Source organism: Drosophila biarmipes, chromosome 2R (assembly GCF_025231255.1).
Source record: "Drosophila biarmipes strain raj3 chromosome 2R, RU_DBia_V1.1, whole genome shotgun sequence".
NCBI classification, from domain to species: Eukaryota; Metazoa; Arthropoda; class Insecta; order Diptera; family Drosophilidae; genus Drosophila; species Drosophila biarmipes.
In genome coordinates this window covers 19,253,829-19,278,756 of record NC_066615.1, presented here as the reverse complement: position 1 = coordinate 19,278,756, position 24,928 = coordinate 19,253,829, and the positions used below count along the sequence as shown (strand labels likewise).

General features: G+C 46.2%; 6 protein-coding genes and 5 non-coding genes across 15 annotated transcripts; 6 read left to right on the top strand and 5 right to left on the bottom strand.

The window, feature by feature from the left end:
• Positions 1–103: 103 nt before the first annotated feature.
• Positions 104–1,385, top strand: LOC108022861 (translation initiation factor IF-3). Its single transcript, XM_017092037.3, has 2 exons — positions 104–549; positions 611–1,385. The coding sequence occupies exons 1-2, from the start codon at positions 242–244 to the stop codon at positions 993–995; spliced, it is 693 nt and encodes a 230-aa protein (XP_016947526.1). The 5' UTR covers positions 104–241; the 3' UTR covers positions 996–1,385.
• On the bottom strand, positions 1,381–5,048 carry LOC108022860 (protein HID1). Its single transcript, XM_017092036.3, has 3 exons — positions 5,018–5,048; positions 3,609–4,944; positions 1,381–3,551 (listed from the first exon to the last, which is right to left on the bottom strand). The coding sequence occupies exons 2-3, from the start codon at positions 4,849–4,851 to the stop codon at positions 2,281–2,283; spliced, it is 2,514 nt and encodes an 837-aa protein (XP_016947525.1). The 5' UTR covers positions 4,852–4,944; positions 5,018–5,048; the 3' UTR covers positions 1,381–2,280.
• Positions 5,049–5,374: 326 nt separating this feature from the next.
• Positions 5,375–12,870, top strand: LOC108022696 (Golgi-specific brefeldin A-resistance guanine nucleotide exchange factor 1). Of its 2 annotated transcripts, XM_017091769.3 has the most exons (10): positions 5,376–5,820; positions 5,883–6,081; positions 6,140–7,125; positions 7,187–8,164; positions 8,242–8,450; positions 8,508–8,734; positions 8,789–10,019; positions 10,083–11,143; positions 11,527–11,780; positions 11,843–12,870. In XM_017091769.3, the coding sequence occupies exons 1-10, from the start codon at positions 5,719–5,721 to the stop codon at positions 12,515–12,517; spliced, it is 5,922 nt and encodes a 1,973-aa protein (XP_016947258.1). In that variant the 5' UTR covers positions 5,376–5,718; the 3' UTR covers positions 12,518–12,870. The 2 variants fall into 2 exon arrangements, with proteins under 2 accessions (XP_016947259.1, XP_016947258.1); XM_017091770.3 differs by lacking the exons at positions 11,527–11,780; positions 11,843–12,870 and adding an exon at positions 11,196–11,518 and having other exon boundaries at positions 5,375–5,820.
• A 134-nt stretch (positions 12,871–13,004) lies between these two features.
• Positions 13,005–13,076, bottom strand: Trnah-gug (transfer RNA histidin (anticodon GUG)). Its single transcript has one exon. It is a non-coding gene; the product is annotated as a tRNA-His (tRNA).
• Positions 13,077–13,342: 266 nt separating this feature from the next.
• Positions 13,343–13,414, bottom strand: Trnah-gug (transfer RNA histidin (anticodon GUG)). The gene has a single exon. It is a non-coding gene; the product is annotated as a tRNA-His (tRNA).
• Positions 13,415–14,109: 695 nt separating this feature from the next.
• On the bottom strand, positions 14,110–14,181 carry Trnah-gug (transfer RNA histidin (anticodon GUG)). Its single transcript has one exon. It is a non-coding gene; the product is annotated as a tRNA-His (tRNA).
• A 281-nt stretch (positions 14,182–14,462) lies between these two features.
• On the top strand, positions 14,463–15,537 carry LOC108022220 (uncharacterized). The gene has a single exon (XM_017091074.3). The coding sequence runs from the start codon at positions 14,487–14,489 to the stop codon at positions 15,165–15,167; it is 681 nt and encodes a 226-aa protein (XP_016946563.1). The 5' UTR covers positions 14,463–14,486; the 3' UTR covers positions 15,168–15,537.
• Positions 15,538–15,705: 168 nt separating this feature from the next.
• Positions 15,706–15,777, top strand: Trnah-gug (transfer RNA histidin (anticodon GUG)). Its single transcript has one exon. It is a non-coding gene; the product is annotated as a tRNA-His (tRNA).
• A 260-nt stretch (positions 15,778–16,037) lies between these two features.
• On the top strand, positions 16,038–16,109 carry Trnah-gug (transfer RNA histidin (anticodon GUG)). Its single transcript has one exon. It is a non-coding gene; the product is annotated as a tRNA-His (tRNA).
• Positions 16,110–16,686: 577 nt separating this feature from the next.
• LOC108022836 (sentrin-specific protease 8) lies at positions 16,687–18,465 on the top strand. Of its 2 annotated transcripts, none has more exons than XM_017092007.3 (2): positions 16,687–16,917; positions 17,422–18,465. In XM_017092007.3, exon 2 carries the CDS (start codon positions 17,510–17,512, stop codon positions 18,155–18,157), a length of 648 nt encoding a protein of 215 aa, XP_016947496.1. In that variant the 5' UTR covers positions 16,687–16,917; positions 17,422–17,509; the 3' UTR covers positions 18,158–18,465. The 2 variants fall into 2 exon arrangements, with proteins under 2 accessions (XP_016947496.1, XP_016947495.1); XM_017092006.3 differs by lacking the exon at positions 16,687–16,917 and adding an exon at positions 17,178–17,334.
• Positions 18,466–18,569: 104 nt separating this feature from the next.
• LOC108022835 (fatty-acid amide hydrolase 2-A) lies at positions 18,570–23,640 on the bottom strand. Of its 3 annotated transcripts, none has more exons than XM_017092002.3 (5): positions 23,524–23,640; positions 20,458–20,745; positions 20,181–20,400; positions 19,545–20,119; positions 18,570–19,483 (listed from the first exon to the last, which is right to left on the bottom strand). In XM_017092002.3, the coding sequence occupies exons 2-5, from the start codon at positions 20,638–20,640 to the stop codon at positions 18,872–18,874; spliced, it is 1,590 nt and encodes a 529-aa protein (XP_016947491.1). In that variant the 5' UTR covers positions 20,641–20,745; positions 23,524–23,640; the 3' UTR covers positions 18,570–18,871. The 3 variants fall into 3 exon arrangements, with proteins under 3 accessions (XP_016947491.1, XP_016947494.1, XP_016947492.1); XM_017092005.3 differs by having other exon boundaries at positions 23,405–23,565; XM_017092003.3 differs by lacking the exon at positions 23,524–23,640 and adding an exon at positions 21,506–21,801.
• Between the last annotated feature and the right edge of the window lie 1,288 nt (positions 23,641–24,928).

Sequence of the window (24,928 nt, the reverse complement as noted above, 5' to 3'; positions counted from 1 at the left end):
AATACTCTATGCCGCCATATTTTTAAAACTCGATAGTCGGAGTCATCGCGGGCTTTTGTTATCGATAGCCCCAGTCAGCTGACTTTGCATACAGTTGGCAACACTGGTTGGACGTCGTTGGCAAAGCGGTGGCCCGTGTTAGCTAATGAAGGTTTAAAACAAAAACAAAAAACAAAGTCTAAAAACTAAACTTCCTGACCATTTTGTGTTGTGTAGTAATATATGTACGTATAAAGCAAACATGCAACGCTTGAGCCTTTTTATGAAACAGGCTGCAGCAGCAGTCGCCCAGCAGCAACACCTGCGACCCTTGTCAATCCAATGGAATCTGGCCCAGAACCAAAAGCCGATGGGTGGAAATCCAGGTGCACCCAAGCCCAGAGACTCCCGGGGCCCCAAGGCGTCTGTCCAGAAGATCACCCTCATCCAGCAGAATCAGTCGATGAGCATCACCACCTTGGAGGAGGCCCAGAAACTGGCCAAAAGGCGGGATCTGCACCTGTTGCGCTTGGAGCAAACGGATGCCAAAACGGGAAGAGCCATGTTCAAGTGGGTATACCTTTCCGAAATCAAAGTCATGCCTATCATGGTTACAATATATGTTTCACAGACTAGTCACCGCTGCCGAAATGCTGTCGGATGATGCGGATCAGTCCAAATCCCCATCGGATAAAGCTAAGGAGAAGAAGTCTGAGAAATCCTTGACCATTGGCGCCCGCATCACAGAGCATGATCTCTCCTCGAGGCTGAAGAACATTGTCAAGTGGCTGGCCAAGCGGCATGAGGTGCGCATCCTCATCCAGGGCAATTCCAGTGGATCCGACGAAAGCAGCGCTGAACGCATAGTCAAAGCCATCGAGGAGACCATTAAGGAGCCACAGTTGATTGGCAGAATAGTCCAGAAGCGCAGCAAGAGCAGCTTCATCAAGTTCAGCATTATCCCAGTGGCTGCTCCACCTGTCGCCACCGATAAACCCAGTGCGAAGCTGTCCTGACAACTACCGCCGTTGCCTCGGATGAGTCATAGTCACGGCACGGTTATAGCAAAGTCTCAGAACTTCGCCTTTCAAATATCTGCCCGCCATTTTTCTGATAGGATCAAAAAGGAACATGAAAAGACCGTCGAGACCAATATCGTCATCACGACTGGGGTGCTCTTTCTTTTGTTTTTCCTTAAGTACTTCTACTGGCATCAGCATTTTATGAAACTCAAGGAGGAACAAGAACAAGAAGCCCAAAGAAGGAAAATAAAAAGAAGTAAAGAACTTTCAGCTCAATACGATCACAGCCTGCAAAACCACGATTAGGGCTTGAAACCTGTTTTAAAAATTGTTAATTGGCTCAAAATTATACCATTATTTTAAATAAAACACCATCAAATCGCATTCGCATTTTTCTATTCATTATTTGTTTAGGTCCTGATTTATTTCGTATATTGATTTTTTATAAAGTGAATTGTATAGGTGTCATTGGTTTTGTTTATATTCCTTTATATATCATTAGTAATTTGTATATATATTTTAAGCACACGTAGACAATAAATTATTACACTTCCTCCGTTCTAACATTAAATATCTATAATTAATTATGTTTAAAAAGCAGATTTTGACTCAACTAAAATGTTCTATTTATTACAAGAGCAAGTAAAGCTTATTTGGTGTCAATTAGAGCAGCTAGGAAAATGGGAGGAGTTCTGTATCGGAAATCAACAACTTGAATCATGGGTATGTGGAAAGAATTCTGTTTATTTTAAGTTCAATGATTATCTGAAGCTAAAGCTTACGATTATAGCAGTGAATTTATCGGTTTTTGCGTACAGAAATTTAAAAAGTTAAATTAAAGTAATAAATAATGTAAAAATACGGCACAAGGAACACTTTGTGTTACAGATTAAAAAATTAAATACAATGATTGTTTAATAATTTAGTCTTCAACTAAAATACAAACACTTTGTGCTTACGTTGTTTTGGAGAGCTCTATAAATTAATAAATTAGGAAAAGCAATTAATAATCAATGCTAAAAGCCGATAACAAATCAGGTAAAAGGAACTCACGCTACATCGTTACAACTGATAAGCCTCATTTTTGGGTGGTTCGCCTCTACACAAAATCGAAAGACGTGGGGAACCGATAAGCAGACATATGGTAAAGGGAATTCAATATACATTGACAAAGACTTTTGGAATGAAATATGCACTAAATAAATTAACTACAATAAATGCCAAAGCGTGTGAGCTACGGTTTCGCTGCTGTTTTTCTTTTTGCTTTCCACATACTGACCTACACCCGCTGAATCTCGAAGAGTTTGACCTCCGTATCGTACCAGATAGCAGGGTCAACATTGCGCAGATAGATGACTCCCCAGATGTAGGTGCGGAACCATGCCGTGGTCCCCGCATTTGCCTGGTACTTCCGGATGAGAATGGGATGCGGTACGGGCAGCAATCCCACCAAGGTTCCGTGCTGCAGAAACTTGAGGATCTCCGACTCATCGGTCAGACCCTTGTCAATGCAGATCTTCTCCACCTGTGGCACCAGAACCTGCAGCAGTCGCATGATGGTCTGCAGTGGCAGCTTTGAGCGCCAGGAGACGATCCACTCGGGCGTTGGTGCCCAACGATCGCCCTCGCCTGGCACCATACGAATGCTGCTTCTGTGCGCCACCGAGAAACGCGACAGCTCTGTGGGTGAGGTGGACTTGTGATCGCCAGTCGGTGTCGAAGCAGCTGACCTCTCATATGGTACAATATCCGTAGAATCCTCCGCCTGCGCCTTATCATTCGGATGTGCCTGCTCCCGCTCCGTCATCTGACTGATGCCCGGGGTGTCCAGCAGGGAGGTTTTCAGTGTTCCCGGCTCGGCTGGTTGGGCCGTAAGAACATCCGGCTGCTGTTCCCCCGACTGAGATCGCTCATGAGACTCTGTCTCCGATTCGAGATCCTCCTCTGCCTTGGGCTCTTCATTAATTGTGTCCTCCTCGTCTTCATCCTCATCTTCTTCATTGTACTCTTCGGGTACATGGGCCGAGGGCAGCTCCTGGGAAACGGCTGCCGTTCTCCTTTGCGGTACGCGCGGCAAATTGAACTTTCCACCTGCCTTGCGGCCACTCAGGCACTTAGCTATACCAGCCATGTCGGTCGGGAGATTCGCCATGGCGTGGAACACATGACGTTTTCGGATAATGGTGTAGACTAGATTCGAGTTTCCATCGAACTGATACTGTATAATGTTGTTGAAGATCTCCAGCAGGAAAAATACCAAGTGGTGATTGCTCGGTGCCGATAGCAGAAACCACGGTGTGCTGAAGGCCTCCAGAAGATGCAACAGCTTGACACTGGCCACCATCGAGAGGGTCTTCAGATAAGGCGAAACATTCACAAGAATCGTCAGCAGGCAATCAAAAAGGGGCTGTAGTCGCTGATGGCCAGTGGCAATGATTTTGTGGAACACAGTGATGAGCAAGTCGGCATGGGTTCCAGTAAACACGGGTATATCCATCGGCACGGTGGCAGAGTAAGCCTTGTTTAGGCGCACTCCAAAGTTCCTCTCGCCTATCAATAAGTTTAGAATAAGAATAATAGAGAATAATGAGAATAAGAATGACTTACCCGATAGAAGCAGCAGTATGAACACTCCAATGTGCATCAATCCCACACGCGATTGGTCTGCTCGGGAGTAGTTCAGATGATACAATATGGGAATTAGGATATCCAGAACATCGGAGCTTTTCAGCACAAAGTACAGAAACTTTTTGTTGTAGTCGCATATCTTCCAGAACAAAATGAGCAGCTCCTGGTGGCAGTGGAGCCGCTTCGTAGAGTTGGGCAAGTAATTTTGGACCAGGGGGTTGTTCAGCAGCCGGGTTATGCCCTTAAGCACGAAGTGGAAGTCCTCATCCCGGTGAACTCGTGACAGATAGTTAATGAACAAGTTGTCGCCGCAATTGCCCTCGTCGTAGGATGCCTGCCCGGGCTGGGTGAGCTGCTGCTGCACTACCATGTCGTGGTCCAAGGTAACAATAAGCAGTTGCAGGCACGCTTCCACCAAAGGCTCTGTGGTGTCCGCAAATAGCAGATGATTGTAGGGCACTCCGAATCCCACGGGATCGTAGGAGCATACAGTGTTTAGGAACGATGTGAATAGGGGCAGTGCATGCCGATTGTCGGCGGAGGTGAAGTAGGCTATCCACTTGTTGGGCTCCTCGGACTGCTGCGGGGATCGGTACATGGGCTCTGAGAAGCAGGTGAGCAATAGTTTCAGCAACTCCGTGCGCCTGCGCTCCATGTGGGCGTTGTGGGGAGGCGATTGGGCAAAACCCACGCCTGCCTCCCAAATGTACTCGCAGCTATCAATGTTGGCCAGCTCCTCGGCCTTCTCCGGACCCGTACGCCGCGTAGCCGTGACCGTGAAGTCCGGACAGAACAGCAGATCGCAGGTGGCATTCAGCAGCGACTGGGCCAGCGGCATGGTCTTCTCCTGCGAGGGCAGGCTGCTCCAGAAAAAGTCACGCCACTTGTCGTCCTCGAAGATGTAGGGAAGGCATCGGACCAGCAGGCGGACACAGTTCAGGACGCACTGCTGCTCGGCCTGAGTGCGACAGCTGCTGTCCACCGCCTGGGCGAGCTTCTCCACCGCCTTGTAGCACAAAGTGGCCAGATTGGCCGGGTTCTCGTTGCGGATCTGGCGGATCTCGCTCGAGGTGACCAGCGCGAACACATCCTCCAGCGTCGTCTGGTGACCCTGCCAGAACTGGTCCCAGAACTGCTCGTCGCTGGGGTCGATCTTCTGGTTCTTCTGCGTCAGCTGCACTATCGCCTTGCGAAAATTCAACTTGGAATCCGTGTTTCCCATATTGTTCGGGTTGTGGCCTGCCTTGGTATCGCTGAGTGCCTTGAATCCACCTGCCCCGTGCTCGGTAGCCTCAGTGGAAGTGTCCGCAGTGGTCTGAAACAGGAGCACTTAGCATTTAGAACGCTTCTGTTAGGAAAGTGGAAAAATTAGAAATTCGCCTACGCACTACCAACAAATCGCCAGTGTAACTTAGAGATGTGCGCAGCACTCACGACTAGAGATGGGCGCGTGTCTTTTTTTTCAATAAGACATTAAAGATTTTCGTAGATTTGCAAGCTGTATCTTTTTCATTGCTAATTTTTAACTGTAATACATTTTTAATAGGGCTAAGTTACTGTAATTCAATGATTAAAATATGTTAACATGAGTTATGTTACACAAATGTAGGTAAAGAAGACCGGAGAACCGTAAAATTAAACCACAAAATGTACAAAATAAACTCTTAATCCTATAATCAACTATAGAATTGAGCTTTCGAAATCATCGCATCGAGTTGGCATGGCCGGCAGTGCCAGTGCTGCAAAACGATCCACAGCCGCGCCGGTGTTGGAAGACGTTCGTGCAAAATATTCGGGCTGCACAGAAGAACATAAACGACACGTAAACGTCACCAAAAATTAGCAGCTAACCAGTTGAATAAATCTGGATTAGTGCGACATGTGTAACTAGGGAGAGTGTCCCGATTCGTCCGAGGCTGCGTGAGACTGCGACTGCGAGTGGGCAAGTGGCGAGGGCCACAAACATATGCGAAGGTCGACGGTGAGGCGCGGAGGAGCTGCCCTGCCCCACATAAACTGAAATTTTCTGCGCTAGCGCTGGAAGCCAACTAGCTGCCGTCGAAGAGCCGTAGCGGAGCACCCGGGCACAATGGCGCTGCCGGGCAACGGCATCTACGTGGTGCGGGGCGAGATGGCCACCCTGATGACGGCCATGCGACGTGGAACGCGCTGGAATGCCACCGCCTACGTGGTAACTAGTGGTTCTAATGCTCAATCGGTGTGAGAAGTTATAGATTCGAATCCTCCATTTAGGACGACGAGAAGGACTCGCTGCTAAAGCTGTTCATTGACCTCAAGCAGGAATTGAATCGCATTGAGGATCTGCGCCTGATCGAGCCGCAGGTGTTTCTGGCTCCGTTTCTGGAGGTGATTCGCACGGCGGACACCACGGGTCCGTTGACTAGTCTGGCCCTGGCCTCGGTTAACAAATTCTTGTCATACGGTCTGATAGGTAAGTAAAGCTTACTAACAATTCCGCTCCACTTGCTCAAGTATGCACCCATCCACAGATCCCACATCTCCAAATCTTGCTGACATTGTGGAGCGCATTGCCGATGCCGTGACACATGCCCGCTTCATGGGCACCGATCAGTCCTCGGACAGTGTCACCTTTATGCGTGTGATTGAGGTGCTGCACACCCTCATCCGGAGTCCCGAGGGAGCCGCCGTCAGCAATGAGTCCATGTGCGAGGTGATGCTCAGCTGCTTCAAGATCTGCTTTGAGCCCCGGCTTAGTGAGCTGCTCCGTCGCTCGGCTGAGCAGTCGCTAAAGGACATGGTGCTGCTGTTTTTCATGCGTTTGCCGCAGTTCGCCGAGGAGCGAAGTGACACCATGCTTCAGAAGCGCTTTACCATTGGAGATGCTGCCAGCGGAGCTACTCAAGAAAAGCTCAAGCGAAAGGCTGTGGCGCCGGCACCATCTATCCCCAGAAAGTCTTCAACAGTCGAGGAACCTCCACAGACGCCGCAGTCGGCCAACCTGGCAGTTCCAGGCCATCTGAAGGCTCCCATACTGGCTACCACGCCCGCCAGTCCTGCAGGAAACATTCTGGACATGCAGGGTAAGATCACGCAGACACCAACTACAACTGCGATCTCGGGGGAAGAGGAAACCTCTACCCCAGATGCACCTTCCATTCAGGTGGAGTCACCCGATTCGGAGCCTTTGTTGAACGGCGAAGCGGGTGAGGGATCCAGCACCCTGGCCGAGGCCAACAGCAGCGAGTACATAAATTCGGTGGGAGTTCGTTTCACCCAACAATCCAATGAACAGGATGCCGCTTCTCTCTCGCCCTACGGCCTGCCCTTCATCCAGGAGTTATTCCGTTTCCTCATAATACTCTGCAACCCGCTGGATAAGCAAAACTCGGACAGCATGATGCACACGGGTCTGAGCCTGCTCACAGTAGCTTTTGAAGTTGCAGCCGATAATATTGGAAAGTATGAGGGCTTGCTAGAGCTGGTAAAGGATGATTTGTGTAGGAATTTGATTTCGGTAAGGGACCATACCCTGTTGCATTAATTATTCTGGTACTAATTCTTGCTGTTTATTTCAGCTCCTCAGCTCTGAGCGCCTTAGCATCTTCGCTGCAGATCTGCAGCTCTGCTTTCTGCTATTCGAATCCCTTCGCGGCCATCTGAAGTTCCAGCTGGAAGGTTACCTCAAGAAACTGAGTGAAATCATTGCAAGCGACAATCCCAAGACGCCCTACGAAATGCGTGAACTGGCTCTGGACAACCTTTTGCAGTTGTGGCGCATCCCCGGCTTCGTTACAGAATTGTACATCAACTACGATTGCGATTTGTACTGCACGGATATGTTTGAAAACCTGACAAACCTACTGAGCAAATACACATTGTCGGCGACCAATGCGGTTTATAGCACCCACATAATCTCGATGGATACGCTCATAAGTGTGATCGACAGCATTGAGCGGAATTGTGCTGCGGCCAAGAACAGCAACAACAGGGATTCTTTGCCGGAAGCTGCTCCAGCAACCGGCGGAAGTCGCCATTCACGACACAACAGCGGATTGGAGGGAATAGTAATCGATTCGGGCAATGGTGGACCTCAAGAGGAGCCTGTTGAGAATATTGCCAGTTTCATAAACGCTAGCTCTCAACGATTGCGATTGCAATCTGGTGGAGATGGACTGGGTATAACCACTGAACACCTTGCAAACGTAAAGCAGAAAAAGCGCCTGCTGTCCCAGGGTACAGAACGTTTCAATCAACGTCCAGAGAAGGGAATCCAATACCTTCAGGAGCATGGCATTCTCAATGCCGAGTTGGATCCCATGCAGGTGGCTCTGTTCCTTCGCGAGAACCCCGGGCTAGATAAGAAAATGATTGGCGAATACATCTCGAAAAAGAAGAACGTTGACTCCAAGATTCTTATTAATTTTGTGGACTCGTTCGATTTCACAGGACTTCGGGTGGACCAAGCACTGCGTCTTTACCTGGAGACGTTCCGATTGCCTGGAGAAGCTCCGTTGATCTTCCTGGTACTGGAACACTTCTCCGATCATTGGCATGTATGTATTTCTTCCAGGATATTGAATAATTGATTGGCTTGAATAATATTAATTAATAAATTTATCCCCCAATTAAGACACAAAACAAGGACCCCTTTGCCAATGTAGATGCGGCCTTTCGATTGGCCTATGCTATCATCATGTTGAATATGGATCAGCACAACTCCAATGCCAAGCGTCTGAATGTTCCAATGACACTTGAGGATTTCACAAAGAATTTGCGTGGTCTAAATGGCGGCCAGGATTTCGATCAGGAAATGTTGGCCCAAATCTTCAATGCCATTAAGTAAGCTTCATATTATTTATCTTCAACTGCTTATTTACTTTTATTATTCCATTCTAGGAATGAAGAGATCGTTATGCCGGCTGAGCAAACGGGCTTGGTGCGTGAGAACTATCAGTGGAAAGTACTGCTTCGTCGAGGCGCCACCCATGATGGCCATTTCCACTATGTACATGACGCGTCCTACGACGTTGAGATCTTCAATATTGTGTGGGGCGCTTCTCTCAGCGCTCTTAGCTTTATGTTTGATAAGAGCACTGAATCGGGCTACCAAAAAACTCTTGCAGGTGGGTAAACATGGTAGTTGATCTTTCATTTCTTACTTTTCAAAACCATTACAGGTTTCAGCAAATCCGCCGCTATATCGGCGCACTACAATCTACATTCGGACTTCGATGCACTCGTCTTGACTCTATGCAAATTCACAACGCTGCTGAGCAGCGTAGAGCAGCATGAGCCCGCTCCGGCCAACAATGAAATACAGCAAGCTGTGAACTTTGGATTGAATGGCAAAGCTCAGGCTGCAATGAGGACGGTATTCTTATTGGTTCATGACTATGGCGACTGCTTGAGGGAGAGCTGGAAGCACATTTTGGATCTATATCTCCAGCTTTTCCGACTTAAGCTGCTCCCGAAATCATTGATCGAAGTGGAAGACTTCTGCGAGGCGAACGGAAAGGCCATGTTGATCCTGGAAAAACCTCGCGAGAAGCAGGAATCTGGTCTGTTCTCCAGCCTTTACTCTTTTATCAGCTCAGAGGGTCAACGAGAGCCCACATACGAGGAGCAGGACTTCATAAAGCTGGGAAGGAAGTGCATCAAGGAATGCCAGTTGGATCAAATGCTTCAGGAATCAAAGTTTGTGCAAACAGAGTCGCTGCAGGAGTTGCTGAAATGTGTTTTGGGTCTTCTAAAGGCACCTCAGGGACACAAATCGATTGGACTACCTTATGCCGAAGATCAAACTGTATTTTGGATGGAGTTTCTCGTAAAGATTGTGGTTCACAACCGGGATCGTATGATCCCACTGTGGCCGGCGGTGCGAGACCAGATGTACCTCCTCCTCATGGGAAGTGCCTCTTGTGGCTATGATTACCTGCTCAACCGTTGCATCGTAGCGGTCCTAAAACTGGCCATCTATCTGATGCGCAACGAGGAGCTGTGTCCGATAGTGTTGCAGTCCCTCAAGATGCTATTGATGCTTAAGCCGGCGCTGCTGCTACGTATCTCGAAACAGATTTCTATTGGTATCTACGAACTGCTCAAGACCTCGGCCCAAAATATCCATTCCGAGCAGGATTGGCAGATCATATTCAATCTGCTTGAGTGCGTGGGAGCCGGAGCTGTCCCGCCCAGCTACGATGATGCACAGCTGCCCATGCCGCCCAATGGCAGCGCTAAGTCTGATGGGGCTCTAAGTGGAGAGGAGGACGCATTAACTGTACCGGAGCGTGGTTACACCTCTGACTCGGAGCTCACCAAGGCATCTGCAGCACCTGCTGCGCCCAGTCCCAGTGCTGAGAACTGGATTCTTGTGAACAACAAGGACAGTGAATTGACTACTGCATCCAGGTGAGTTTTATTTGAATTGTTAAATAGTGTTATTAATACTAATATGACCTATTTTTTTCGCAGACCCCAGTCTCCCCCAAGCTCGAGTTCTCCTCCAGTTAATGCGCTTGTCTACAGTTGCCAGCTGCTGGATCACGCGCCCTTTGCCCTTTTCAAGTGCTGGGACTCCCTGGCCTTCATCGTACGAAGTGTTGCTCATATTACGCCATACAACTTTGAAGCCTGCGTCCGCTGCATTCGTATCTTTGTGGAAGCTTGTCGGGATGGAGGAATTCGGCAGCGCAGGAAACTGGAGTCTGCTGCGAAACAGAGAAGTGCTAAGAAGCGCAGCGATCGCAAGCCAGGCATGTCTTCCTCCACCTCGAGTAGCAATCTTACTCTTATGACCGGCGAACCGGCCGACAACCAGGGACAGGGAAATGCGGCGGAGCAGGAGGATCTGGCCCAGCGTTACGAACAGTTGTCCATTCAGCTGCTAGACCTGATGTATACCTTGTACACGCGGACTGCACAGATCTTCCGCTGGTGGGCGGAGGAGGGATGCACAGTACCTCAGTCGGCAGCTTTGTGGTCACCAGGCTGGTGTCCATTGCTGCAGGGAATCGCCAGGCTAGCTATGGATCGGCGGAGAGAGGTGCGCACCCATGCCATCTCCTGCCTGCAGCAGCGGGCATTGCTGGTGCACGATCTGCAGACTTTGTCCGGAACGGAGTGGTGCTCTTGCTTCCACCAGGTTCTGTTTCCCCTTCTGAACGAACTGCTGCCGGAAAGCAGTGCAGCCGGGCAGCTAGACGCCTCCCTACTTGAGGAGTCGCGCATTCGGACGGCCACTATTATGTCCAAGGTGTTCCTGCAACATCTAACCACGCTGATTGAACTAGGAACCGCCTTCAACGAGCTTTGGCTGGATATATTGGACTACATAGAACGCTTCATGAAGGTGGGATCGGATACGTTGTCGGAACAGATGCAGGAGATACTGAAGAACATGCTGCTGGTGATGCACTCTGTGCGAGTATTCCACAATCAGGATGGCAGTCTCCAACAGGCTCTTTGGGAGCTCACCTGGCGGCGGATCGGTGAATTTTTGCCAAACCTGAAGGAGGAGCTCTTCCACGATGAAGGTACGTGATGTGGTCGTTGCAGAATGCGACTAACCTCTAACCCTACCAGCAGATTTAATTTCTCCAGCGATCTCGCTGGACTTTACGCAAATTAGATACGGCCCTTCCCTGGCCACAATCGAACAGTCCTTGACCATGCCGCTGTACGGTTATAGTCCCAAGTTTACCCCTTCGGCCACGGCCAAAAGTGAGACCCTTCCGGCTAAACAGCGCAAGAAACCCTGGGCCAAGTTCAGATCCAAGCTGAAGGTGCTCAAGGGACTTGGCAAGAAGAATTGAAACTGTTTTCGATTTCCTTTTAACTTCCCAATTTAGATTTCTGTCTTTCTATTTTTATACAAATTAAACAGTTATGGTGACCATGTATATGCTTCATTTTGCAGGCAAGCGTGCTCAGACCTTAACGAACCCAGCTCCTTTGGCAGCTGCGGTTCCGACTCCACAGCAACAGGTGCCGACAGTGGCCATTGTACCCAACCAAGTCCAGGTATCTAACGAGTTAGTAGTGAGTGCACCAACTCCCCTGGCAGTTACGCCCGCCCTGGGGTCTCCCGTGGAGTCGCCAAGGAGGAGTATTATTCTGCAGCCACCCATGGCAGATGCACTGCAGCAGCCGCCCAGCTTTGTATTCGCTCAGGTAGGTTTTAAGTTCATTTCATTTAAAGTGCATCTATATTAATTTTACCATTTATTTGACAGCCTCTGATTGTTCCACCACAGCAGCCAGCTGCAACGGATGTGCAACCCAGCACATTGCTGCCGGATCTGGTGAATGAGGCCACTGCAGCTGCTGTGCAGGCCACGACCTCGTCGCCGATACATACCTCACAAGAGGCCATCCCCTCGGTTCCAATTGTGCAACAGACGAACATCGTTACCACCAACAACACGTACAATAGCTACGCTATCGAGGTGCCCATGTCGCCGGAACTCACTGCGGAACAGTTGGAGCACCAGCAGCAACAGCAAACGCTCTTCCAACAGTACCAACCGTACCACGCCCAGCAGCAACAGTTGCTCGCCCAACCAAGCGATCCTGCCATCAATGTGCCAATCAGCCATCTGCTGGCCGGAAATGCTTACCCCTCGCTCCCCAAAATGCCGCAGGCATCTATTGTGCACAGCTTTGGACCCGTTTATGTGGCCCAGGAGCCGACAAGTGGAAGTGTGCCTGCAGCCGACATCTATCAGGAGTACGTGCAAAATCCCTACAATCTAACGTTGCAACAGAATGCGCAGCAGCAGCAGCAGCAACCACCACATCAGCAAGGCCCAGCATTTCCCGCCGTCGCCACCCCAGCCAACTACTTTAATGTAAATGTGGATCCCAGTAGCATACCACCCGGATCGGAGCTGCTCTATGGCCAGCAGTGAGCAGGAGTGTTGTTGGGAGAGAGTTTCTAGCCACCTGACCGTTTTATTTTGTACCCTGTGCTGTAGAGAAGGGCTATCTTTGTAGGTAATAATATAAAATTGTGTCAATTTGTTTCTTGTTATTTATGCATCCCCCAACTAAAGTGGAACTACATTCCGCACAGGCGCGTGTTTGTTATGCTAACCGATGAACAACACTAAATCACAGATCCAGATGCAATTTCCAGCAGAAAAACCCTATAAGCTTTAGTAATGCAAATAGTTTAATTTATAATAATTAAATAATTATATCTTCTGTATGTTATGCGAAGAGGCAACTGTAAATAATCAAAATTAAAAATCTATAAAACAAATTATGCAAAAAAGTATCGGCTTCTTTTTATTAGTAATGTGTTGACAAATTAAAGGGAATAATAAATAGGGGTTTGTGCAGCTAGTTGAATGTAAAAAAGATTACCCGACTCCGTGACAATGCGTATTGCAGCATTGCCGTGACCAGGATTCGAACCTGGGTTACCACGGCCACAACGTGGGGTCCTAACCACTAGACGATCACGGCTACGCCGGGTTGTTAAATGGGGCCTTCCAAAAACCGACCTGGTCACCTATTAATCTACATTGGTTAACAAAAAGAATTGCCAATGCTAGCAAGATCTATATTAACATCTTTATTGAGATACCTTAAAAGTAAACAAGGTTTTAATGATATAATAATACTGAGCGATATTAAGACAGATTCCGCAAATCCACAGTTTAAATAAATAAAATAAATATCTGAATTTAAAAAGAATAAACCCAACTCCGTGACAATGTTTGTTTCAACATTGCCGTGACCAGGATTCGAACCTGGGTTACCACGGCCACAACGTGGGGTCCTAACCACTAGACGATCACGGCTACATCGGGTGATGTTGATTGGCTGTCAAATGACTGGTTTGTAAAAAAGCAGTTTCGGCTGCAACCTTGAAAATCCGTAGTGGCTATAAAAAGCGTAGATTGTAAAAAAGATTTGTTATATTTATTAGTTCTTTTAAAATCTTTGACACCGACTTAAAATGCTGATATATTTTTATTAGTTACGTGTTAATAGAAAAAATGGTTTGGGCTGTGCAATCGCTAAATAAATGCTGGTTACTTGTTAGACAATCTCTTGTTTGAATGCCTTTCACTAGGCGTCTCGAGTGCCTTTCACTTTTGGATCTGCAGTAAATCTTCCATAAATCAATATTTTGTAAAACTTTATTAAAAGAGGTAGCATATTAATTTTAAAATGTATTATATAAAATATATTATATTATAGATTTCATTAAAGTTAATCTAATTTAATTCGTTGTAATGATTAGCTTTTCTTGTGTTTTCTAATTATCTCCCTTAAACTATATAAAATATATATAAATGTTTCCCTAAAAATGAATTATTTTTCTTTGCTGAATTTTCCCAATCCTGTATTTGTTAGCAGATAGTGGTTTGAGCTTGACTCTGGTACTTTTCATACAATAGCCACCTATGGATATTTCTGATATTAGTATAACTCTAAATTAGATTTGTAAATAAAAAAAAACCCGTCTCCGTGACAATGTTTATTTCAACACTGCCGTGACCAGGATTCGAACCTGGGTTACCACGGCCACAACGTGGGGTCCTAACCACTAGACGATCACGGCTACAACGGGGTGTTGACCAGGGTCAGCCAGAAACCAAATGTAAGCTACAGTGTTGCAAAACTACCCGTTTAACATATTATTTTAATTGTAAAACTATTAATGTTTAAGAGCAATATGTTTTTTAATTCTTTCCAAGTTAAATTTAATTAAAAATTAATAACGGTAAGGTAGAAAATTGCTGCAGCTGATATAAAACGAACCGAACAACAGATGGCGCCAGCTCTACAATTCGTTCGGCAACACTTTTTGGTCGTTAGCAAGCACTAGATTTTCCAGCTGTTTTTTTCGCAAGAGCAATACAAAACATGAGCAGCTTTAAGACCATTGAAGTAGATTCCGACTCGAGTGAGGTTGACGACACAATGCCTCTGAAACGCCGGGAAACACCCCCAAGAAGTGTCGGCGCAAAAGCTAAGATGAGCAACGAACACACCCCTAAAATGGCCAAGGTCGCCAGAACGGAACCGGATTCGACATCGCCGTCCTCCTCTGACATGACGAACACATCGCCCGGCACTGGCGCAGATGTATCCGGCAAGGCAGGACGCCACAGGGCTAGGAAGAGCCTGCAAGGCGCCCGACGCATCAGTCCTGACCTCCAGTTTGAGTCGGTTGCTGCGGAGGGGGGTGAAGGCGGTGGTGCATCCGAGGCATCCGAAGCACCCGAGGAACCCAAATTGGAGGGGGACTCCAAGGATAAGGTGAAAACGGCTATCAGAAACCTGTTGCAGACCGACGAGATGAAGAAGATCATCAGGCAGATCGCCAACGAGCGGGTGCGCTGCAATTTCCTGTTGGCCACCTACCAACTGCCGGACATGAACTTCGCCCTCAACACGTCCCTGGACACGCTCTGCATTCAGTTCCGGGAGCGCCTCAAGCAGCGCCGGGACCGAGAGAACCTCGCCTTATCCGCTGCAGCTCCTAGCTCATCCGCCAGCAGCCAAAAAGGACCCTCAAAGGCAGTCCCGAAATCACAAAAGTAATTTGTATTACGAAAATGGGTTTGAATCCAAAAATAGGGTTATATATCAGCATTTATAGCATTTAATCGAGTTTGTTTAAATTTAAAAATAGGAATACAAACACATTTTTTCAACGAAAATAAAATATTAATGATGATCTATAAAAGAAAACAAAAAATGTATTGCTAAACTTAACACACAATGGTAATATTAGTTGCCAAAATTTAGAAATGTAAAGCAAGACAAATAAGAAAACACTATGTCTTCAAATGATAAATGTATTTATAATTCATTTTAAAACTTTGCGTACCCAAATCATGTTGATTAAATTAAGGTTGTGTAAACTGAAATTTACTTTAAAGTTTTAAAGAGAGATTTAAGGTTAATGAATAAATAAATAATAAGTAATAGCAATAAAATCTTAATAAATACTTATGTTTTAGTTTGTTCCTGCCTTTGTAAAAGGGAATGAAGTATGCGCAAACTTTGTTTTGTTGTGATTTTGTGCGCACGGCGATGAAAACAGTCATTTGGCCGCAGCTCGTCATCGCCCGGCGTAGCCGTGATCGTCTAGTGGTTAGGACCCCACGTTGTGGCCGTGGTAACCCAGGTTCGAATCCTGGTCACGGCAATGTTGAAACAAACATTGTCACGGAGCCGGGTTATTTTTTTTATTTTAGTTAAATACTTTTTGGCAATATTTTTGTTTAAGAATCTGTCATAATACCCTCAGATAAAGACATAGCTTGTTTCGAAATTACTCTGATAAAGTTTTTAATGTAGATCTTGTAGCTGCAATTACCTTTGTTAATTACAATTACTTTTTAAGCAATGTTGACCATTAGGCGAGCAGGTCGGTTTTTGGAAAGGTCCGTCCAACAACCCGACGTAGCCGTGATCGTCTAGTGGTTAGGACCCCACGTTGTGGCCGTGGTAACCCAGGTTCGAATCCTGGTCACGGCAATGCTGCAATACGCATTGTCACGGAGTCGGGCAGATCTTTTACTTTTAATTCAGGCAAGGTAATTCAAAATATTAATATAAGTATTTAGTTCAAGTAAGTTTTTCATACTTGGAGTAAAGTTTATTGGACTTGGATGTTGTTATTCAATTTAAACAATCTTTAATTGCACTATTACTTGCGGCAAAAAGAATTATTTATTGTGACAAAATCAATTGCTTAAAGCCCTTGTGTTTTCTAATGTTTTTGGTCTGTTTCAAAAATTTTCAAGTCAAAAGCTCAATGAATTTTTTTTCCTATTCATGGCTCCATCAAACCACTGTAAATTTCAAAATAAGCATGTTCCCGGCTGAGCAAAATAGATTTTAAAAACTTTTAGCGTTGAGGAAACCATACCATGCTACCATAGGTCCTGAAAATTTTAGGCCTAATTGCAAGAAATGTTGTCAAATTCGAATGTTAAATAAATTTCTTAATTGAAATATTTAAAAAATGTTTGAATAACGTACCATTTTTTAAAGACCTTCTTAGCCAACACTGTAATCGATAGCCCGGTGCTGCCAGACTAAGTATGTTAATAGTCTGGCAGCGCCAAGGCGAAAATGAGAAGCAAAGGGGACGCAACGATTATAAGTTTGAGCGGAAAAAATCATTTCTGAGTGTTGTGTAATTTGATAACTCTTCGAAATATCAGTTGGTAAATTCAAGTTATTTGCCTCCAAAAAGCCAAATAAATGAAAGTGCGCGAGGAGTGTCCAAAACAAGGACTAGCAGCGTGGTCACGACATCGAGGGGAAGCCATTTTGCGTGGTGAGTGAATCGAGCGGCCCTCCCCCGCGCACAGCCCACCCCCGCCCAGTGTGCCCGTCCCCCAAACCGTTACGCCTCCCTTTTGTTTTGCTACCCAAATTCGCCGCCAACGACAAAAACAAATTTCGTTTCTTGGCGAAAACAAAACAAATCGCGAAATGTTTACTTTCGATTTAAATAAAACTATTTTGCACTGCAAAGCCTGCTTGGGCGACCGATTTCTGATAGCTACGAAACCACAACATCAACAAATGCCGGCCGGCAAGCGAAAGGGAAAGCAAAAGAAGAGCGAAAACGTCATTCGTGCGTTGACTTTGATACGCACGGTTGCTTTACTTCACTGGAAAAGTTCTTTTCAGCGGAATTTTCGCGCAGATTAGGCGTTAAAATGCTGCCCCAAGACAGGAAAATTCAAAGGTGACAGTCACCAGCCGGATTCACACAAATCTCGCATCAAATGTACACGCTCTAAAGCCCCGCACTACGTTTTTTCTCCCGTTTCAGGCAACATACACGCCAGAACCAGAACCAGAACCAAAATCCGAATCCGAATCCTCGGCGCTCGAGGTTCAACAACAACTACCACGGCAAGATGGGCAGCAACTCCAAGGCGGACCCCATCTCGCTGACCTTCCACGACTCCTGCCTGCGGATGTCCGATGTCCAGCTGCTCCATGGACCGCACTGGCTGAACGACCAGATCCTGAGCTTCTACTACGAGTACCTGTCGCACATGAAGTACAAGACGAACTCGGACCTGCACTTCATCGCCCCCGAGGTCACCCAGTGCATGAAGTACATGGACGACCAGGAGCTGGAGCAGCTCCTCGACCAGAACCAGGCCACGGGCAAGCCCTTCATCTTCTTCGCGCTGAACGACAACGAGAGCTTCGAGGCCGGTGGCACCCACTGGTCGCTGCTGGTCTTCTCGCGGCCGGAGAAGACCTTCTATCACTTTGACTCGTATGGGAACAACAATACGGGCAACTCCGTGGAGCTGATGAACAAGATCAAGGAGCTGCTGGGCGTACGCCAGGCCAAGTTCCGGCCCATGCGCTGCCTGCAGCAGGCGAATGGCTACGACTGCGGCATCCACGTCATCTGCATGACCGACCACATCGCTGACTACCTGAACAGGTACGAGGTGATCGACGGACTGCCCGCTCTGCACATCGACACCGTGAAGGCCAAGCGCACGGAGCTGCTAAAGCTCATCCTGTCGCTGGGCGGCAAGGGCTAGAGCTTGGAGCGGAGATGCCACGAATTCCGCGAACTTCCGCCCACAGCCAAACTAGATTTAAGTGACCAAATTACGAATGTAACTCTTTGCCGGAGGCGGAGAGGAGCCCCCGAAATATGTGAATACGATATCCTTGATATTTAGTTTGTTTAGTTTCCCATTTGCCGAATAAGTATGTTTATTTGAAAAGCAGTGCCTGGCACTTTAAAAAAAAACAAGAAGTAATCAACACCAATACGCCATTGGAGGAGGTGCGTCGGCATATCTTTAAGTTTGGTCTTTCAAATAAAGATTTGTTTACTCGCAAAGCTCTCTGGATTCGAATTCAGCATTATAATCGACCTGTTTGTTTGGCCATGGGGAGCCTGTCGCCCCATTGAGACTGCTAAACAAAACAAAACACCACCGCATCTTAGGTTGCAATTATTTATTGTAAATGCAAAACGGGAACGGATCCGCTCGGATCGTTGATTATGTTATGGTTAAAAAGACATACAAATATAGATAAATCCACATCGAAAATTGATATTACAACGAGGCACTGGAGTACATACAAGGAATACCATCTAACGCCAGGCGAATACTCGGGTGGGTGGGTTCTTGCACGGTAGTGGGTGATGATGGGCGAAGTCCAAGGGGTTCACCTAACCCGACTACTATCTAACAGCTAGCTAAGCTGCATACTCGCAGGTATGCAAATTGTCGAGACCGATCTCAAAGCCGAACTTCGGGCCTTGCCCATCCGCCAAAGGCACGCTCCAATTCCTCGGCCACGGCCAAACACAGTCGATCCTGGTTGAAGTTGGCGATAACCTGGACTCCCAGCGGTAGACCCTCGCTGCCCAGTTTGCCCAACGGCACGGCGGTGGCCGGGAAGCCCAGCACATTCACAATGCCCGTGTAAGCAAAGTTTATGGGTCGAGTGATGGGCTCATTGTGATAGGGAGCCACCGTGGGATGCGTGGGGTAGATCAGCACTCCGTTATCGCCCAGCAGGCGCTGCAGCTCGGCCCTCAGCTCGTCCCGCTTGCGCACCAGGTGATCGTACTTGGGCGAACCATGCTTACACTGGGCACTGTCCATGATGGCCGTCGACAGTCCAATAAACGTGTGCTTGGAGGCACCAAAGAACCATTTAAAGAGCTCCAGGTATGTGTTGATATCATGATCCAGGTTGCCCAGCTGGTATGCGAATCCATGACCGCTGTCGTCGCGCATGTTGGCAAACCAGATGGCAGCCGATTGCCGGAACTGCGGCAGCTGGATGCGCTCCACTTTCTGACTGCCAAACTTCTCGCTCAGATGCTTTACCACTCGCTGCATGGCCTATAGAAAGAAGAGTTATTGGTTCAGGTAATTTAATGATTAGCAAACCATTGCACTTTACCTCTCTCAAATCAGGGTCAACGGCGGAAATAAGGCGTCCGCCGCCATCAGACTCCTGGTAAAAGAACTTCATTTTGGTCAGGTCCACATCTTCGTCCAGGTTGAGCAGGGCGGCCTTCTCGCCCGCCATAATCCTCAGCATGGGGCGCAAGTCCTCGGCGAATCGCGACATGGGGCCCAGGCCCAGGAATGAGTTCTGCTCTGCACTGAAGGGCGCTGGGAACTGACCCACATTGGACACCACCAGCTTGCTGGGCTTGTGCCCGAAAATGCCGTTGAAAAAGGCAGGCATGCGAATGGAGCCGCCAATGTCGGAGCCCAGGCCAAAGGCGGAGGCAGCTGCAGACTGGATGCAGCCCTCGCCGCCGCTGGAGCCGCCCACAATGCGATTCGTGTCGTAGGCGTTCCTCGTCCTGCCGTGCACAGTGTTGTTGCTCTCCCACCACATGCACACCTCGGAGACATTCGTGAGGGCAATGGGGATGGCTCCCGCCTTGCGCATCAGGGCCATGGCATCCGCATCCTGCGCACCGCGCACATCCCGACGCTCATACAGGCCAGCGGTGTGGAGCATGCCTAAGGAAAGGATGGAATTTGAATTACTAGTCGCTTTTTGAAGCTATTGAGAGCCACGCACCCTTGACGGATATGCAGTCCTTGGTGGTGATGGGCACACCCAGGAAGGGTTTTTGCTTGGCCAGCTCCTCCACGCTGTATTGCCCAGATTTGATCAAGGCATCCGCTTCGGCTGCTTCCTTTAAGGCCTGGTCATAGCGCTCATCCACCACACAGTTCAGAATGGGATTCACCTCTTTGATGCGTCGAATGAAGGACTCCAGAACCTGGACACTACTCAGCTGAAAGAATTCAAGATTTTTAGATATTTTATTAAAATAAGTACTTGATGCACTCACCTCCTGGTTGCGGATCTTCCTGGCCAGCGATGTAGCTGACTCCAGTAGAATGGGATCTGTGATCGGGGGCACAGTCTCGCCCTTGGGGCCATAGACCAGCCGGAACACAAAACGAATGCAGGCCTGGAGAAGGCCAAAGATGTAGCCGCCAATGGACCGTGCCAACGGAACGCTCTGCGTCATTTCGCCGGATGTGAGGAATGTGCGGCTGAGGAACCTCGACTACTGGGAATAAGAACTGGAATCGGTTGTACTCGTTCTACCTGCTCTGGTCCATGTGTGGTTGCTCTGGAAGATTTCAAAGAGTGAAAATTACTTGAATGCATTTAAAATTCTTGTAATATACATGAACAAAGGAGAGGGCGTCAATAAATTGCGTTGTCGTCGCTATTTTACTGGTTTATCAGCGAGCCTGTGTAGATATTTGCAGGCTGTATATCGCGAAAGTTCGAAAATATTATTTTTTATATACGTCTTGGTGAAAACACATAAATGGGTCAAAGTGGGCAAACAAAAATGCCTTTATAAGGCAATTACTTCCAGGAAAAAGTCTAGTTTCTGGGATTTATAGCTCGTAATTCAGTCGCTTTTATGGGTGTAATGTCTTTGCAAAAGTTCCACCAAAAGCTACATATATGAATGTTGAAAAATAAATAAATAAGCTTGTCCATAGAACGTTTTATGGGCTATGTGGAAAAGTATCAGTACGCCCAGTAATCGTGATATGTATTTCCGATAAAGGGGCAATCGATTTACCCGACACCTGACACATAATTTAATAGCCCAGCAATTAATTGGGGTGTCCCATATAGGCCAAGTGCACACCTGGGCCTGACTCATGGATATTGTAGAAGGGCAATTAGCACAGAAAAACATGGAAAATTCGAACAGGAGATCTTTGATCCAAAATGAGTAATAAAACGCCAGCATTCTTCCGGGTAATTGCAAAAAATGTTCTCAAAATAAACAAAGTGCGCGAAAAGTTGGCAAACAGTAGAGAGAAAAACGTGTCTCTCTCTATGGCAAGGAAAAGCCGAAGCAAACTCACTGGTTCTACGGGAAAAATTGTTTAAACACACGACTTTACTGTTCGAGTCGTTAACTTTTCACTATTTACAAAACGAACAACGGAAATTATTCAAGCAAAGTGGACATATATCGAGTTAAAATTGGGTGAATTATATATTTTAGGGCCATATGTTTGGCCACAGGCGGGATTTTCTATATTATCTTATCACGAGTGCGGTTCAGACAGCTAATTCAGTGCTTAAACACGAAAAGATAATAAGCAAGCACAAAGAGAGGTCAGCGGACTGCCGAGAGCGAATTGCCTATGCGTCGATCCCCGTGAACTGGCCCGGGTTTACTGGAAAGCCAGACCATAAACCATATCCACATGGGTGCTCCGAACTATTCTGAAAACCCGCTGGCTGATAAGCACAGTGAGTCATAGGTTCGAGCCGTTTGTTTATGCTTGCTGTTAGCGATAAAAAAGAGTACTAATTAAAATACATGGTTTAGTTTTGTACAAAGCGAATGTTGTTCAGGGAATAGTTATTAGTGACAAATAAGAGTTCCTATTACTTGTCGTATGGGGTTTCTCACAACATATATTATAACATGTATCCCAAGTATTCAGATTGCTAATTGAATTGCCAGACATTCGAATGCAAAGAGTGCATTGTAATCAATTTGGCACTTGCAAAATGCGGGAGGGAGGCGAATTCAGAGGGGGAGGTGACAATTTGTCTGTCCGTGACTTTGAATACGGGAGCAATTTAAAAGTAACGCCACCCCAACCTTCAGCGAAAATACAGAGCACGCCATATGAAGTTCGAAACACTCTATTACAGTGCGGTAATTATAAAAAAAACTGGTTATAATAGACCGGAATTCGTAGTAAACATCATGACATTACAGCTAGATGGAAAAGTGTAGGAGTGTAATTCTAATTTTTAAAAAATAAATATAAAGTGTAATCTTTGGGAACTAAAAATTATATTCCAAAAATGGAATACACTTCATATTTTAAAAAGATTTCCTTTCTAAGGTCCTGAATCAAGGTTGAAGTTTCTTGGTATAAAGTTTAATTATAAAAAGTATGATATAGTGCTTTGGTATTCATTACATATATTATTTATGGGCCCTAAAAGCTATTGTAATTGATTGGAGAAATCAAATCCAATGGAGAATCATTTTTTGGTGCAGTATAAATCGTTTCTACTCGCAACGCCAGCAGTAATTCGTCCAAAGTTCGGGGGCAAGTGATGCGAGACGATAATCGACCTGTAATCTGGGACTTAAGTGAGCAATCCGATAAGATTAGCCATAAATACTTGTCGCCAAGCTCCCGCTTTTGGCACAGTGGCCCAGAAAATCGATTGCAAATTACAAGTCTCCACAGCCTGTTGATCACCCTGGAGAGTGTAGAGTGGAGACTGAACCCTCGACTCCAATCGCAGGCCTCTTCCAATTGGCAAATGGACGGAGGGCTATTGATTTCCAAGTGGAGGGTACACAGAGGTGGAAAAGCAAGGGCCGCGACCGGCGAAACAGCTTGTGGGCAGGGCGAGTGGTGGGCGGCGGGGGATTCCCCGGGCGTGTGCCAGTGACATCATTCCCTATTTCCACTTCCAGCATATGCGTTGCTTGGCTTGCAAATTCATCAAGTGTCATTCGACACCATGTACATATGTAGTGAGGTACATATGTATGCAGCAGTGTGTTTGTTTGCTTGGGCGCGAGAGAATGAAAAACAAAAACACTCCGTCCGCTGACGTCACAAGATGCCGCAACCACAAAGCAAGATTTCAATTAAAATCGCACAATGGATTTGCAGCACGAATAAGGACAAAGCCATAGTCACTTTGTTCGAGTTTAAATTACAAATAACCGGTTGGCGTAGGACTACAAGCGGTTGCTGAGCATCTAGCAAACACATAGTTACACTGTTCCAGGGGGCAATTAATAAACGGCACGAAATTCGATGAGAGCAGATACACAAGGTACACACAACGCGGGTCGCAAAGTTTTCCACGGCAATATAAAACAAACAATATTATCTACCCGCTAAACACAAAGTCCGTCCGATCAGATGGGTGATTCCTCAAAACGTATCAAACGTAAGTGTCAGTAAAGGGGAGATAGCAACAACGTAAGTGTGACTGTAGATTTCAACAGCTCTGTTAGGACGCATCAAAATCCAACAGCGGCAGATATGTGCAAAATATACCAAACTATCAGAATATCGATGTTTTTGAATAAAAATAAATATTTATATCGAGATTAGTCTTTCATCTTATATATCAAATATCGCTATTTTATTGAAATATATTTTTGATATTTTATAATTTATAGTTTTAGTAAATCGCCCCAAATTAAAAACGAAAATATCCGAAAAAATGCTCAGCACAGTGTGACCTTACATCATACTGCCGAATACATTGATGAACATTTTTTTCAAAATGTTACGAATTTATAATTGTGAATTGGCGCCTTTCTTCTAAGAGTAATAACGCCCACTGTTGCTAAGCAAAGAGTAATCTTAGTATTTTAATGTGACACATTTTCACGTCATCAGGCTTTTCCCAATTGTTTGACTAACTTTCGACTTAATTTAAAATATTAAGAAAATCTTAAATTTTCAGTTATTTTTGGGAATTTATTTCCCGGCATTATTTTAGTCTTCTCCGCATCTTTGAAAAAACTAAAATTTAATTACGTTTTTAAAATTACGTTTGAGTGGTTTGTGTATTTAAAATGGCAGAGTTGATGTACCTTATACTGTGCTCCCTTATTGTCCTGAGCATGCAAGGACCATTGGCAGATCTCCCATCCGATTGCCTACTGAACGATCCTTCAAATCAGTGTATTCAATTCTGGCTCACCAAACTGCGTCCAATGATCGATTTGATTCCGCAAAACAATGCAATGTTGGATAGGATCCAACGCAAGCAACAGGCCATTCAGACCAAGCTCCTGGAGGTGAACAGCAGACTGAAGGACCAAAGGATCATCACTAATGAAGAATTCGATAGAAAACTTCAAATGGGATTGAAGCAACTACAGAGAAGAATGGAAGGAGAAATTCAAGCCCTGCAGACCGAACTCCAGACGCTAAGGGCTGTACCAGAAGGATCGGAAGAATCCCTTTTAGAACTCATTCACACAAGTAATTTCGACAACATCAAATATAATTTTATGAATCAAGGGAGTTTTATCTTCGAAAAAATCGGCATGAGATATTTTTACATAGAAAATAATATTAGAAAAAGTTGGATTGAGGCTACTGAGGCCTGCAGTAGAATGGGAGGCTACCTGGCTTCGATAAAAAACGATGAAGAATTAAGTGCCATTACAGCGAAACTGAAACCAAATCTTAACTACTGGCTTGGACTAAACGATCGAAAAAAGGAGGGCACGTTTTTATCTGCTGCCACCGGTAGTGAGGCCCCTTTTTTGAAGTGGAAAC